The 16004-nt window shown below is 41.3% G+C and overlaps 1 protein-coding gene across 1 annotated transcript; it reads right to left on the reverse strand.

Annotated features, from left to right (window-relative positions):
* Nucleotides 1-503: 503 nt before the first annotated feature.
* On the reverse strand, nt 504-10021 carry LOC100490728 (major histocompatibility complex class I-related gene protein-like). The gene is made up of 6 exons (XM_031892155.1): nt 9935-10021; nt 8052-8309; nt 6333-6611; nt 3430-3702; nt 3120-3221; nt 504-1726 (listed from the first exon to the last, which is right to left on the reverse strand). The coding sequence occupies exons 1-6, from the start codon at nt 10014-10016 to the stop codon at nt 1692-1694; spliced, it is 1029 nt and encodes a 342-aa protein (XP_031748015.1). The 5' UTR covers nt 10017-10021; the 3' UTR covers nt 504-1691.
* Between the last annotated feature and the right edge of the window lie 5983 nt (nt 10022-16004).

Genomic DNA, 16004 nt, shown 5'->3' on the forward strand with positions numbered 1-16004 from the left:
ACAGGCCAGACCGGGGGTGAGTGAGTGTAGGACAGGCCAGACCGGGGGGTGAGTGAGTGTAGGACAGGCCAGACCGGGGGGTGAGTGAGTGTAGGACTGGCCAGACCGGGGGTGAGTGAGTGTAGGACTGGCCAGACCGGGGGTGAGTGAGTGTAGGACTGGACAGATCGGGGGTGAGTGAGGGTAGGACAGGCCAGACCGGGGGTGAGTGAGTGTAGGACTGGACAGATCGGGGGTGAGTGAGTGTAGGACTGGCCAGACCGGGGGTGAGTGTAGGATAGGCCAGACCGGGGGTGAGTGAGTGTAGGACTGGCCAGACCGGGGGTGAGTGAGTGTAGGACAGGCCAGACCGGGGGTGAGTGAGTGTAGGACAGGCCAGACCGGGGGTGAGTGAGTGTAGGACAGGCCAGACCGGGGGTGAGTGAGTGTAGGACTGGCCAGACCGGGGGTGAGTGAGTGTAGGACAGGCCAGACCGGGGGTGAGTGAGTGTAGGACAGGCCAGACCGGGGGTGAGTGAGTGTAGGACAGGCCAGACCGGGGGTGAGTGAGTGTAGGACAGGCCAGACCGCAGACATCACCACTGAGCACTGAACCTTGTGCTCTGTATATTTAAACTATACAATAATAACACACACAGAGGTCAATACAAAAAATAGAATAGAACTAAATACAAAAATACATTTACATTCAAAATTAGTGGCTCTCTATTAAGAGAAAGGTGGTGCGTGCCCCATGGAGCTTACAGTGGGTGGGAAGCTTACAGACATGTAGGGGTAAGTGTGGCAGTAGTGTTTGAGGCACCTATGTCTCCCCCAAGAGCTGGGATCGGGCATTACCAATCCAAGAGATATGGACACTGAGGGCCATATGGAGGCAACACCCCTGACACTCCCTCATTGTCCACTCATTTGCCATCATTCACTGCCAGCCCCTGCTCCATTTGTCATCATACACTGCCAGCCCCTCCTCCATTTGTCATCATTCACTGCCAGCCCCTCCTCCATTTGTCATCATACACTGCCAGCCCCTCCTCCATTTGTCATCATTCACTGCCAGCCCCTCCTCCATTTGTCATCATACAGTGCCAGCCCCTCCTCCATTTGTCATCATTCACTGCCAGCCCCTCCTCCATTTGTCATCATACAGTGCCAGCCCCTCCTCCATTTGTCATCATTCACTGCCAGCCCCTCTTCCATTTGTCATCATTCACTGCCAGCCCCTCTTCCATTTGTCATCATTCACTGCCAGCCCCTCTTCCATTTGTCATCATTCACTGCCAGCCCCTCCTCCATTTGTCATCATTCACTGCCAGCCCCTCCTCCATTTGTCATCATTTACTGCCAGCCCCTCCTCCATTTGCCATCATTCACTGCCAGCCCCTCCTCCATTTGCCACTACAAGTGGCATTAACCAGAAAGCTACAGGCACCATACCCAGGGGGTACCGGCACTACCAACTACTGTCTAACCCTATTCTGGGGGTACAAAAACCCAAATGTGTCCGTCCATCTGTCCTCTCATTCTGAGCAGGGTTTTGTTTGGTATGTGAAGTAAATGCCATTTCTTGCTTGACCTCTTCCTATTTAGTCAGGAAGTTGTCACAGATGGGAAGGAAGTATTTGTGAAGAGAAAGTAAGAGCCATGTTACTGGGCAGTTCCACATAAGATAAAGTGCCATTTAATGGCTCAATTCAATCTGTCTCTTCTGTGTTCACAGGTTGTCGGTCTAAAAGAAAGAAAAGTTTTTTGAAATATGTGGTCAGTATTCTACTGCTTTACTTCACTTTATAGTATCTTCCTTGCTATATAGGTGCCCCTAAAGGAGACACCCAACCCTGAGGGACCCAGAAGGTTTGTACGGGGAGAAAGTGAGAAGCAGAGGAATCTGTTTGCTTCTGGTTATCTTTATTCAGTGGCTGATAAAACTATCACACCTTGCAACCCTATTATGCCTCTTTAAATGTTAACTATATCCTTACCAGACTATTTTTTATTTTATTTTCCCTCCCCTTCTCTTCTCGTTCACTAGTTATCCTATGGCTATCCCTCACTGGCTACGATATCCAAATACAACTGTATTTCCTTCAAATCCTTTCTTTTGTACATGTATGGGATCCCTTATCCAGAAACCCGTTATCCAGAAAGTTCCGAATTACAGAAAGACCATCTGCCATAGACTCCATTATAAGCAAATAATTCTAATTTTTAAAAATGATTCCCTTTTCTCTGTAATAATAAAACAGTACCTGTACTTGATCCCAACTAAGATATAATTACCCCTTATTGGGGGCAGAACAGCCCTATTGGGTTTATTTCATGGTTAAATGATTCCCTTTTCTCTGTAATAATAAAACAGTACCTGTACTTGATCCCAACTAAGATATAATTACCCCTTATTGGGGGCAGAACAGCCCTATTGGGTTTATTTAATGGTTAAATGATTCCCTTTTCTCTGTAATAATAAAACAGTACCTGTACTTGATCCCAACTAAGATATAATTACCCCTTATTGGGGGCAGAACAGCCCTATTGGGTTTATTTAATGGTTAAATGATTCCCTTTTCTCTGTAATAATAAAACAGTACCTGTACTTGATCCCAACTAAGATATAATTACCCCTTATTGGGGGCAGAACAGCCCTATTGGGTTTATTTCATGGTTAAATGATTCCCTTTTCTCTGTAATAATAAAACAGTACCTGTACTTGATCCCAACTAACATATAATTACCCCTTATTGGGGGCAGAACAGTCCTATTGGGTTTATTTCATGGTTAAATGATTCCCTTTTCTCTGTAATAATAAAACAGTACCTGTACTTGATCCCAACTAAGATATAATTACCCCTTATTGGGGGCAGAACAGCCCTATTGGGTTTATTCAATATTTAAATGATTTTTAGCAGACTTAGTTTACGGAGATCCAAATTACAGAAAGATCCCTTATCCAGAAAACCCTAGGTCCCGAGCATTTTGGATAAGAGGTCCCACTAACCTGAACTCTACTACTTCTATCTTTATCTATGTTCTATTACCTTCCTTTAGCTCTGAGTCTCTACTGGTTCATGGCCAAGTCATTTCCCTACAGCTATTACCAAGATATACATTTACTGAGAAATTACCCGATCTCTTTCTGTGTATAAATACTCCCAGGAGAACAGCCAATAAAATAACAGTCACAGCGAGAGCGATTAAAATGTAGAGGAGCATTCCGTTGTTGGCTTCTGTTTAAGAAAATTGAGAAACAAATCTCTAATATAAATAAGCATAAATGCAGAATAATCATTCCAAACAGTGACCCCAGGTATTACCCCATGACAATGCAGATATACAATCAATACATGTTAATATGCCTTTATTTTAGACATAGTAAAGCAACATTTATAGCCCAATGGGCTCTGGTATGTGCCCAATAACCATAAAGTTACTCACCAAAGGGAACAACCAGTGTCTTCTCCAAACTGCTGTGATCTGTATGGCAGGAGTAAGTGGCGCCCCCCTCTGGTGTTACCCCCACACTGACTCTGATCTGATAGGTGCCATCAGGGTTTGGCAGGATCTGTGCTGCCTCCTCTGAGTGAATCTCATCTCTCCCATTCTTTATCCACTTCACTTCCACATCTCGGGGGTAGAACCCATACACCCGGCAGTGCAGTTTGGTACCGCTCTCTGACTCTGAGCTGGAAACCTTCACTTTGGGGGGAACTGGCAGGAAAATTGAAAACATTTAGCAATAAATACAAAGGGAGCTCATAAAATGTTCATCTAAATGAGATGATAGTGAAGTCGGGCACTTGGACATGGAGGATAGAGTATAACATGCTTCCCTGCTAATTAAAGGGATAGTGACACTTTTCAGGTTTTACCAGAATTGTATTCGGCAGCCCGTGTAGGGGCACTACCGACGGGCCTGCCCGACCAACATCTGGCCTGAAATCGGGCAGATATCGATCGGGCAGGTTAAAAAATTTAGTCGGATTGGGGACCGCAATGGTTCATTGATGCAGTCCCTGAACCGACTTTGCCTATACCTGTCGTACCCATCCACCCTGGGGAGAAACGATCGAATTAGCTTGGATTTGCCCGATATCGCCCACCCGTAGGTCCCTTGGGGCTTGTCTATCAGGGCTTAAATGCTTGACTGAGAAGAAGAATCTGGCAGCGCAGTTGAATTGGTTTGTCTGCTTATACCATGTGACCTTGCAGGGTCAGAGTTCACAGCTTTCTTACCTTAGTGCTTTAAGCTGAGGTATATGACTATACACTAATGATCTCCACCGCACTACAAAACTTCTTTCCTAAACCGCTTGTTTTTAATGGTTTTTTTAACTCATTCTCTCTTACTTGATTATTTATGCATGGCCCTTGCCTGCCTGCTTCCCTTTCCTATACAAGTATAGGACCCATTATCCAGAATGCTTGGGACCAAGGGTATTCCGGAAAAGGGGTCTTTCCATAATTTGGATCTCCATACCTTAAGTCTACTAAAAAATCAATAAAACATTAATTAAACCCAATAGGATTGTTTTACATCCAGTAAGGATTATTTATATCTTAGTTGTGATCAAGTACAGGTACTGTTTTATTATTACAGAGAAAAGGGAATCATTTAACCATGAAATAAACCCAATAGGGCTGTTCTGCCCCCAATAAGGGGTAATTATATCTTAGTTGGGATCAAGTACAGGTACTGTTTTATTATTACAGAGAAAAGGGAATCATTTAACCATTAAATAAACCCAATAGGGCTGTTCTGCCCCCAATAAGGGGTAATTATATCTTAGTTGGGATCAAGTACAGGTACTGTTTTATTATTACAGAGAAAAGGGAATCATTTAACCATGAAATAAACCCAATAGGGCTGTTCTGCCCCCAATAAGGGGTAATTATATCTTAGTTGGGATCAAGTATAGGTACTGTTTTATTTTTACAGAGAAAAAAGAAAATCCATTTTAAAAATCAGAATTATTTGATTAAAATAGGGTCTATGGGAGACAGGCTTTCTGTAATTCGGAGCTTTCTGGATATTGGGTTTCTGGATAAGGGATCCCATACCTGTACTAATGTAATGATCTGTGCTAGGACTGCTTGCAAGATTCACGTTTCAGAACCCAGTGCTGGAGTAGATCATTTTTTTAAAGCAATATATTTGACTAATATGGTGTTTATGTCAGTGATTATTAGTTATTACCTGTATTACTACAGGTATGGGACCCGTTATCCGGAAACCATATCCAGAAAGTTCCGAATTACGGAAAGGACTTCTCCCATAGACTCCATTATAAGCAAATAATTCTAATTTTTGAAAATGATTTCCTTTTTCTCTGTGATTATAAAACATTAACTTCTACTTGAACCCAACTAAGATATAATCAACTCTTATTGGGGGCAGAACAGCCCTATTGGGTTTATTTAATGGTTAAATGATTCCCTTTTCTCTGTAATAATAAAACAGTACCTGTACTTGATCCCAACTAAGATATAATTACCCCTTATTGGGGGCAGAACAGCCCTATTGGGTTTATTTCATGGTTAAATGATTCCCTTTTCTCTGTAATAATAAAACAGTACCTGTACTTGATCCCAACTAAGATATAATTACCCCTTATTGGGGCAGAACAGCCCTATTGGGTTTATTTCATGGTTAAATGATTCCCTTTTCTCTGTAATAATAAAATAGTACCTGTACTTGATCCCAACTAAGATATAATTACCCCTTATTGGGGGCAGAACAGCCCTATTGGGTTTATTTCATGGTTAAATGATTCCCTTTTCTCTGTAATAATAAAACAGTACTTTTACTTGATCCCAACTAAGATATAATTACCCCTTATTGGGGGCAGAACAGCCCTATTGGGTTTATTTAATGGTTAAATGATTCCCTTTTCCCTGTAATAATAAAACAGTACCTGTACTTGATCCCAACTAAGATATAATTACCCCTTATTGGGGGCAGAACAGCCCTATTGGGTTTATTTAATGGTTAAATGATTCCCTTTTCTCTGTAATAATAAAACAGTACCTGTACTTGATCCCAACTAAGATATAATTACCCCTTATTGGGGGCAGAACAGTCTTATTGGGTTTATTTCATGGTTAGAAGGGAGAAGGTCTTCCTGAAATTAGGATCTTTCTGGATATTGGGTGTCTGGATAAGAGATCCCTTACCCGTACCACGGCGTAAATTTGTGTGAATGACTGCGGCAATTTTAGCACGGCCACAACTGTAGCTGAAAATGTTTAATGAGCCCCAGAGAGAAGAGGGGTTACCCCGTATCCTTTCTATTGCTGGCATTGCCATTTTAATTGTAGAAATAGAAATATATTGCTCTCACCTTTCTTTTCCAAGTCTTTCTTTAGATAAGGAAGGTACAGTTTCAGGTGACTGACGCACTCATGTTCCATATAGTCCTTTTCTAGTTTGGCATAAAGTTCAGTCCATTTCTGAGCGGCAGTCAGAGCCGCCGGCACTACTGGGATATACTCTGGGTTTTCTGTATTGTATGTTATAAACGTTTTGGCATTCAGTGCTAATTCTTCCTTACCACTAATGCTGCTGTCCTCGAGCAGCTCACAGGCATACTTTATTTGAAAAATGTGAAAATCTCCATCACCTGCAATACAAAAGTCACAAATAAATAAGACCCAAGTCAAGACAGTAATGGAGTTACACACTGGGAGTTATTCAATTGTAAAAATGCTTTAAATATATCTTTATAATATAAAAGCCATAAATATCCTGTACATTATATCTGTATAAATGCTGCTTAGTGATATCATTAGTTATAATCAGTGGTCACAGAATCCCTCAGTGACTGCTAATATCCTTATCATTTACAGTAGGGGGTACATTATCCCTTATAATACATGAGTGATACTCAGAGTTCCCTGTATAACTCAGCCTGCAGCCTTGTGCCTTTATATGGGGGACACAGAACCCCTCAGTGACTGCTAATATCCTTTTCATTTACAGTAGGGGGTACATTATCCCTTATAATACATGAGTGATACTCAGAGTTCCCTGTATAACTCAGCCTGCAGCCTTGTGCCTTTATATGGGCACAGAGCCCCTCAGTGACTGCTAATATCCTTATCATTTACAGTAGGGGGTACATTATCCCTTATAATAATGAGTGATACTCAGAGTTCCCTGTATAACTCAGCCTGCAGCCTTGTGCCTTTATATGGGCACAGAACCCCTCAGTGACTGCTAATATCCTTATCATTTACAGTAGGGGGTACATTATCCCTTATAATACATGAGTGATACTCAGAGTTCCCTGTATAACTCAGCCTGCAGCCTTGTGCCTTTATATGGGCACAGAACCCCTCAGTGACTGCTAATATCCTTATCATTTACAGTAGGGGGTACATTATCCCTTATAATACATGAGTGATACTCAGAGTTCCCTGTATAACTCAGCCTGCAGCCTTGTGCCTTTATATGGGCACAGAACCCCTCAGTGACTGCTAATATCCTTATCATTTACAGTAGGGGGTACATTATCCCTTATAATACATGAGGGATACTCAGAGTTCCCTGTATAACTCAGCCTGCAGCCTTGTGCCTTTATATGGGCACAGAACCCCTCAGTGACTGCTAATATCCTTATCATTTACAGTAGGGGGTACATTATCCCTTATAATACATGAGGGATACTCAGAGTTCCCTGTATAACTCAGCCTGCAGCCTTGTGCCTTTATATGGGCACAGAACCCCTCAGTGACTGCTAATATCCTTATCATTTACAGTAGGGGGTACATTATCCCTTATAATACATGAGTGATACTCAGAGTTCCCTGTATAACTCAGCCTGCAGCCTTGTGCCTTTATATGGGCACAGAACACCTCAGTGACTACTAATATCCTTATCATTTACAATAGGGAGTACATTATTCTCTATATACTGGAAATGGCAATCCATTATAGCTGCTCTTGGCGTTGTCAATTGCACAAGTTAACTAATTGAAACATGATTATTCACTTAATTAACTTAATAACATTAGGCCTAGGGAGGGAGGGCTGCAAGGTATATATTACATTGTACACTCACCAGTCTTGTTTAATGAAGATAGTATGACTTTCATTATCATTGTATCTGCATTCTCTTTATGATGTATAATTCTGGTTAGCTCCTCTGTGTGCTCAAATAGGTCTCTCAGTGATTGTATGAGAAACTCAGGACGGCGTGTTTGGCTGCTGTACCTTCCAATAAGCAAGTTATCCACATAACCTACAATGGAATACTGCGGCAGGCCATAGGCAGGGTCTGAAACCACCGCAGTAATGCAGTAATGTAGAATGTGACTGCCTAAAAGCAAAAAAGCTACTGTAAACACTATTGATGTGATATTAAATGTAACCAAGAAGAACAGTTAAACTGGGTCCAGAAACATGAAGCTGTTTTTCAACTTTATATTTATTTTTATGCATATTTTCCATACTTCATGCATGACGTAAATGACAGCTCCCAAAACCAGTAGGACGAGGAAACAGAATAACATTTACTGCATGGAATTATTTAAGGGGAAACATTGAAGTAGCCCTCCTAGTTCCTGTTTGGGTACGTTGCTTTTTTTTTTAAATCTAGTACAGGTATAGGACCCGTTATCCAGAATGCCCAGGATAAGGGGTCTTTCCGTAATTTGGATCTTCATACCTTAAGTCTACTAAAAAATCAATAAAACATGAAATAAACCCAATAGGGCTGTTCTGCCCCAATAAGGGGTAATTATATCTTAGTTGGGATCAAGTACAGGTACTGTTTTATTATTACAGAGAAAAGGGAATCATTTAACCATTAAATAAACCCAATAGGGCTGTTCTGCCCCAATAAGGGGTAATTATATCTTAGTTGGGATCAAGTACAGGTACTGTTTTATTATTACAGAGAAAAGGGAATCATTTAACCATTAAATAAACCCAATAGGGCTGTTCTGCCCCCAATAAGGGGTAATTATATCTTAGTTGGGATCAAGTACAGGTACTGTTTTATTATTACAGAGAAAAGGGAATCATTTAACCATTAAATAAACCCAATAGGGCTGTTCTGCCCCCAATAAGGGGTAATTATATCTTAGTTGGGATCAAGTACAGGTACTGTTTTATTATTACAGAGAAAAGGGAATAATTTAACCATTAAATAAACCCAATAGGGCTGTTCTGCCCCCAATAAGAGGTAATTATATCTTAGTTGGGATCAAGTACAGGTACTGTTTTATTATTACAGAGAAAAGGGAATAATTTAACCATTAAATAAACCCAATAGGGCTGTTCTGTCCCCAATAAGAGGTAATTATATCTTAGTTGGGATCAGTTACAAGGTACTGTTTTATTTCTACATCGAAAAAGGAAATCCGTTTTGAAATTCTGAATTATTTTATTAAAATGGAGTCTATGGGAGACGGGCTTTCCGTAATTTGGAGCTTTCTGGATAACAGATTTCCAGATAAGGGATCCCATACCTGTATGTCTTAAGAGATATATGCAGTGGTGTAACGTTAGAGGGGCCAGAACCCATGATGGTGGGGCTCCGTTCCCCAGAGTTATGCCCCTTGATACATGTTAACAGGAATATCTTCTATTCTTGCTCATTAGGCATCTCTTGTATTGGTTTTAAACCACTTCCTCAGTGTCCTCATATTGTATAGGGAAAGTTTGTCATAAAACAGTGGTTCTCAACCTTCCTAATACAGTTCCTCATGTTGTGATGACCCCTAACCATAAAATTATTCCTAAGGCCATGGGAAATATGTCCCGACCCACAGGTTGAGAACCGCTGTCATAAAGCGACACACAATCTTTCTCTTCTTATCTTAAGCTCTGATATCAATTCTATCCCTGCTATTTTTTTTAATATTCTGATTAATGAGTATTAACAATGAATATTAGTAACAAGAAAAAGAGTAATTATAATAAGAAAGATAAAGGACTTACCGCAGGAAGCTATGTGGGCTCCAAGACCAAGCAGCAGAAAGCCCACAATACCCATTCTCCTTGTATCCCTGGTGCAGCACATGTAGGAAACTACATGATAAATGTAAATTCAGTCTCTTTTTACTGTTTGAACAAGGCAAAAAGGTGTGGCCAATGGGAAAATAGACCTGACATAGTCACTGTTACCAGGCAGAATAGAAAAAGCTGATGTTAGCAGAATTTGAACAGGTAACTCCCGTATCTGTGGCATGTTGGTAATACTAAGAAATAATGTTTGAAGCTTTGTTGCTGATAGAGTATTAGAAATCACAATTAAGTAACAGCTGTCTCTTATGCTCCCTAGTCTGAATGATGCACAACTAGGGGGCGTCCCAAAGAGTTTACAAGCCACAAACCCCCTACAAATGCAGCATTACTGAACACAGGCATTTATTTTTGGCATTTCCTCCCAAACCCACCACCACCTGCGACAGAAAGGTCCGTTTCAATTTGTTTTCCTCCATCTGCTCCTATAAAGGCAAACGTACTGCAACTATCGTCTTTCAACTCCATGTTAATTTCTCTGTTCTCTGGGTGTCATTGGTTTGTGACCAGTGGCACACACTTGCCCTCAATATGTTTGACTACCTGTGCTCAATGTGTTCATTGAACCGCTCTCCGCTCTGTGTTGAGTTTAGGGCCGGTACTATGGGTAGGCAGAAGCAACATGAGCCTAGGGTGCACTGGGCATGTAACTCTTCTGTTACCTACCCCTAGTCCATACCCTTGACCCCCTCACTGCCAACTCCTTGGTAATACTCCTAGCGAACGAGCATGTGTGAACAACACACGTGTTGCTGTAGTGTAGGTGCGCATACAAGAGTGCTTGAGGAGAGCCAGGTTGCTGGCTGCGTCATCTAGGGCATGTGGCCAGCTTGGCCCAGGGCTGGTTGATTTATAAAGGGTAGTTGTGCAGCCAGCCTCTGTTTTGCATGGTCTGGGCATCAATCTAGAAGTTGGTCCATCTCCTACATTCATTTAACCATTGTTTTGGGGCTTTCTGTAGGACCTTGGGTTGCAAGGTGAGATCCCCTGATGTTGGAATCCTAGGGTAAAGCATCCACACAATTTCTAACTCTCCTTTTTAAGCCTTATCCTCAAGTTCAGTTGCTTTACATTTAGCACTTCTAGATATTGTCTATCATGATCTGGATGAATGAAGACCTTTATACCTAGGCTGCCATATTATACATATTATACATTATAGAGAGCTGGTACTACTAAACTTTGTTTGGGACAGAGGAGGTTCTCTAAAGGTAATTAGTCATTGTTCTTCTAATGCAAAGACCTAAGTATTCAGTTACACTGTTTGCAGATGGCTACACTGCCAGTGTTAGTGTTTATAATACTACTGGGTAGTTATGAAAGTCAATATTATCAGCCAGCAGAATAAGGGGGGGGGGGGGTAAGGGTATAACTACAAAGGAAGCAGACCCTGCAGTTACAGGAGGGTCCAGGAGTGTAGAGACCCCAGTGATCCCCCAATTAATAAGCAATTTCAAAATAGTGGAATAGGTCAATTTACCAATATTTTGGGGGCCCTAAATTGCATTTGCTGTGGGACCCAATAACATCTACTGTAGTTGCGCCAGTGCTGGAGGGTTAGGCTATAGAAACTGAGGAATTATAACCTTCGATGAAGTTAGAGGAATAAAATCTGAAGGACAATGATTAGACATTCATCTTTATTAATATTTTCTTTAGACAGATACAGAGAACAAATGCAGCAATACTGCAAAACTGAAATGCATAGCCCTTTTGCTGTTAGATAATCTGATACCATTCAGGCTTAGCTGCACCTGTATCAGCATAAGTCACATTATATGAGGTCAGACCACATCCTTTACAGAATTTAACCTCAAAAGCTGACATAAATGTGTGCCATGGCCCCTACTGCAGATGTACCGTCATCTATCCCTTGACTTTTTAATGGACTGTATCCAAAATAGGCAAGGTAGCTGATCAAGCACCTTGGAGTCCATACACTTTTCAATGGAATACATATTAGCATTCGGGGTGGTTGGCTGTTGCTTGTGTATCTCAAATTTTCATTGTACACAGATTCCCAGTTAGAATGGGATCAGGGCTGTGACTGGGCTACTGCCGGCCATTACATTTTCTAGCCTTAAGCCACTTCAGTGTTATTTTGGCATTGTGTTTGGGATCAATGTCCTGCAAAAACATTTTCCTCATGGCTTCCCTGTATTTGGAACCACTCCTTCTATTTTAGGAAGATTTGTAGTCACGTATGAGGACTATGAGGCTATGACCACCCCACTACAGTGTCGCTATGGGTCAGAGGTACTAAGATCTGCAGGAAGCCATTAACTAGTGATGAGCGAAATGTTTTGCCAGGCATGGATTCGCGGCGAATTTCCGCGTTGCGGCATTGGCGGATTGTTTTGCGAAACGGATGAAAAAATTTGCCGTGAAAAAATTCGCCGCACGTCCAAAAATGATCGCCGGCGTCAAAAAAAGAATTGTCGCGGGCGTCAAAAGAATAGCCGCGCGTCCAAATAATAGCCGCGGGCGACGAAACAATAGCCGCGCGTCCAAATAATAGCCGCGGGCGACGAAACAATAGCCGCGCGACGAAATAATAGCCGTGGGCGACGAAACAATAGCCGCGCGACAAAATAATAGCCACGGGCGACAAAATAATAGCCGCGGGCGACAAAACAATAGCCGCGCGACAAAATAATAGCCGCGGGCGACGAAACAATAGCCGCGCGACAAAATAATAGCCGCGGGCGACAATTTTTTTTTTGTCGCACAACATTTTCGCCGTTTTTTTTTTTTTTTTGAAAGATTCGCGAATTTTTCGGCGAAACGCAACAGATTCGCTCATCACTACCATTAACAAAAAAGAACCATGTATTTGCGTCTAGAGTCATGAAAATGTCCCAGATGCAATGATGGAAAGGAGTTTTGAGGTGAAATGACACCAAGATTGATTCATATTCTGTAAAATGACTTAATCAGCAAAACACTAGGGGTTTCAGGGCCACTCTAGAAGCACCAAAATGCAACTATATTGAAGGGTAAATGATGTGCTGGATAAAGTTGGTTAACCTGAGGGACTTATTACATGCTGTATATGAAAACTATACAATAATAGAACAGACAGAGAGCTATTATTTATTTATTTTTTTTAAAAAGAACATAAATAAATGCAAAAATACCTTTACATATAAAATAAAGACCTTTGAAGTAAGAGACAGGATTAGGAAGGTGGTCCCTAATCCATAGAGCAGTTGAAGTGAATGGGTATGTTACAGACACAGACAGGGGGATAAGGTGCTGCAATAGTGTTTGAGGCATTGCCACCTAAGTGCCAGGATTGAGTAAATGCTCAACTTTTTTTTCGACCTTAGCTTCCAAGATCATGGAAAAACACAAGCAGTGAAAATCAACACTGCTTCCTGACCCTGATTGCTCATAGGATTTCCCCCTGTCTAGTTTTACTCTGAATATTTGTCTTTTTATCCAAAATCTGGCCAATATGCCCCCAGCATGTCATGATCTCACCCCCCGGGTGTCACTGATCCATGCCCCTAATAACATCAGGATGGCTTTCAGTGATATAGATTCATGTCATGTCATTGAGCAGTTCCACATAAGATAAAGTGCCATTTAATTTCTCAATTCAGTCTGTCTCTTCTGTGTTCACAGGTTGTCGGTCTAAAAGAAAGCAAAAACATTTTGTGAAATACATGGTTAGCAGTCTGCTGTATTACAGTACTTGCCTTCTAATTTCCTTCTTGCTGAAAAGGTGTCCATCCCTTTCCTGAAGCTATTTAATGTAAAGTAAACAACTGGAATAAAAAAAAAAAAAAAACAAAATCTGAGTGATGCTACTCTTCCCATGGGCATAAGCCATATTCAGATTACACTTCAGTCCTTTAAAGCAATACTGTCACAGGAATTTTTTTTTTCTCAAACCCATCAGTTAATAGAGCTTCTCCAGCAGAATCCTGCATTGTAATCTGTTTTTCCCATGGGGCTAGCCATATACTTCATTTCCCAGGGTGCCACAGCCATGTGACCTGTACTCTGATAAACTTCACTCACACTTTACTGCTGCGCTGCAAGCTGGAGTGATATCCCCCCTCCCAACAGCCGATCAGCAGAACAATGGGAAGGCAACAAGATAGCAGCTCCCAGTAGGTATCAGAATAGCACTCAATAGTAAGAAATCCAAGTCCAGCTTGGGACTCCTCCAGTTACATGGGAGTAGGAGAAACAATAGGTTAGCTGAAAGCAGTTCTAATGTGTAGCGCTGGCTGAAAGCTCAGACTCAGGCACACTTTACTGCTGCGCTGCAAGTTGGAGTGATATCCCCCCTCCCCCCCAGCAGCCGATCAGCAGAACAATGGGAAGGGAGCAAGATAGCAGCTCCCAGTAGGTATCAGAATAGCACTCAATAGTAAGAAATCCAAGTCCGGCTTGGGACTCCTCCAGTTACATGGGAGTAGGAGAAACAATAGGTTAGCTGAAAGCAGTTCTAATGTGTAGCGCTGGCTGAAAGCTCAGACTCAGGCACACTTTACTGCTGTGCTGCAAGTTGGAGTGATATCATACTTTCTCACATTCCTACAATGTGACCTGGCTCTGCCTTTTCACTTACTAAGAAGTAGAGAAGTTAGTCTCATCTGAGGAACCCAGAAATTTTACAGAAGTAGAATGTAAGAAGCAGAGGAATCTATTTGCTACTGGTTATCTTTAATATTCTGTCAATATTATCTATATCCTTACCAGACCACATCCATTTCCTTCAAATGCTTTCTTTTGTACTAACCTGAACTCATACTTCCATCTTTATCTTTGTTCTATTGCCTTCCTTTAATCTTAAGTCTCTACTGGTTCATAGACATATCATTTCTAAGATACACGTATACATATTGTGCCAGGCAATAGTAATAAGGCAGATACTGTAGAAACAAGAACAAGAAATATGCAAATACAATTTGATATAATCCAATGAAAAGTAAGATATACATTTAATGAGAAATTACCCAATCTCTTTCTGTGTATAAATACTCCCAGGAGAACAGCCAATAAAATAACAGTCACAGCGAGAGCGATTAGAATGTCCTTATCCTCCAGTTTGCAGGGAAATGGGCATTTTCACAAAAGTAGTTTTATGAAAGTAATGGTTACGTGCGTAGTAGCGTGCGCCAATATTGTGTGCTATGAAATAACACATAAATATATTGCATGCTTTAAAATATCGCTTAAAAATATGCCATCACAACATAAATAACGACAATAAAATTGCTTCTTATTTCAGACAAGTGTTTATGTGAATTGATCGCTAATTCTCCAAATAAAAGAAGTGATAATATTTTTAATGCAAGCTTGTTTTTCGACCTTTTGTGAATCAGCCCCTATGTGAATCTGGATACAAACTACTTTTTACTGCTTAATTTACAGACAAGTCATTGTATTACAGCAATGGTTGTTAGACTTCAGTTCCAGTGTATCTTGCATTAACGTGTGTTGGATTATCTTGCCCAAGTGTGCCCGAACAGGTGGCAACCCAAAGCACAGGTATCAATGGTGAAATTTGGAACATTTATTGGGTGGGGGGATTAGTAGCTACTGTATATACTCGAGTATAAGCCTAGTTTTTCAGCACCCAAAATGTGCTGAAAAAGTCACCCTCGGTTTATACTCGAGTCGGGTGCCATGGGTCCCTCCAGACTAGCACCCTCTGTCCTTTGTGTGCAAATTAGGCCACCTGCACCCAGACCCTCCAGTGCCCTGGCCCACTCCCAAATTCATCTTCATCTACCATCCTCACCTGTCCCATTCTGCACTATACATTGCACTTTATATTCTATATAAACCATAGTTTTGAAGGATTTTAACTCTTTCTGTTTTAGCTTGGTAGTACTCTTAAGGCATCATTGTTGATACCATATTGTTTTTGTTGACCTTCTTCTCCACTTACAGAGCTAGTTAAGTGGTTTTCTTTGTAAAAAATATTTAGAAACATATGCCCCACTGATGCCTCATTTAATGTAATTTT

The sequence above is a fragment of the Xenopus tropicalis genome, chromosome 8, assembly GCF_000004195.4.
Source record: "Xenopus tropicalis strain Nigerian chromosome 8, UCB_Xtro_10.0, whole genome shotgun sequence".
NCBI classification, from domain to species: domain Eukaryota; kingdom Metazoa; phylum Chordata; class Amphibia; order Anura; family Pipidae; genus Xenopus; species Xenopus tropicalis.

What these genes read in the sequence shown, in the direction of transcription:
- LOC100490728 (XM_031892155.1), bottom strand. Translation starts at nt 10,016, where the DNA reads ATGTGCTGCACCAGGGATACAAGGAGAATGGGTATTGTGGGCTTTCTG. An exon ending in GAAAGACTTGGAAAAGAAAG is followed by an intron (nt 3,703 to 6,332) that starts GTGAGAGCAATA and finishes TTTTCCTGCCAG; the next exon opens with TTCCCCCCAAAGTGAAGGTT. An exon ending in GACACTGGTTGTTCCCTTTG is followed by an intron (nt 3,222 to 3,429) that starts GTGAGTAACTTT and finishes TTTCTTAAACAG; the next exon opens with AAGCCAACAACGGAATGCTC.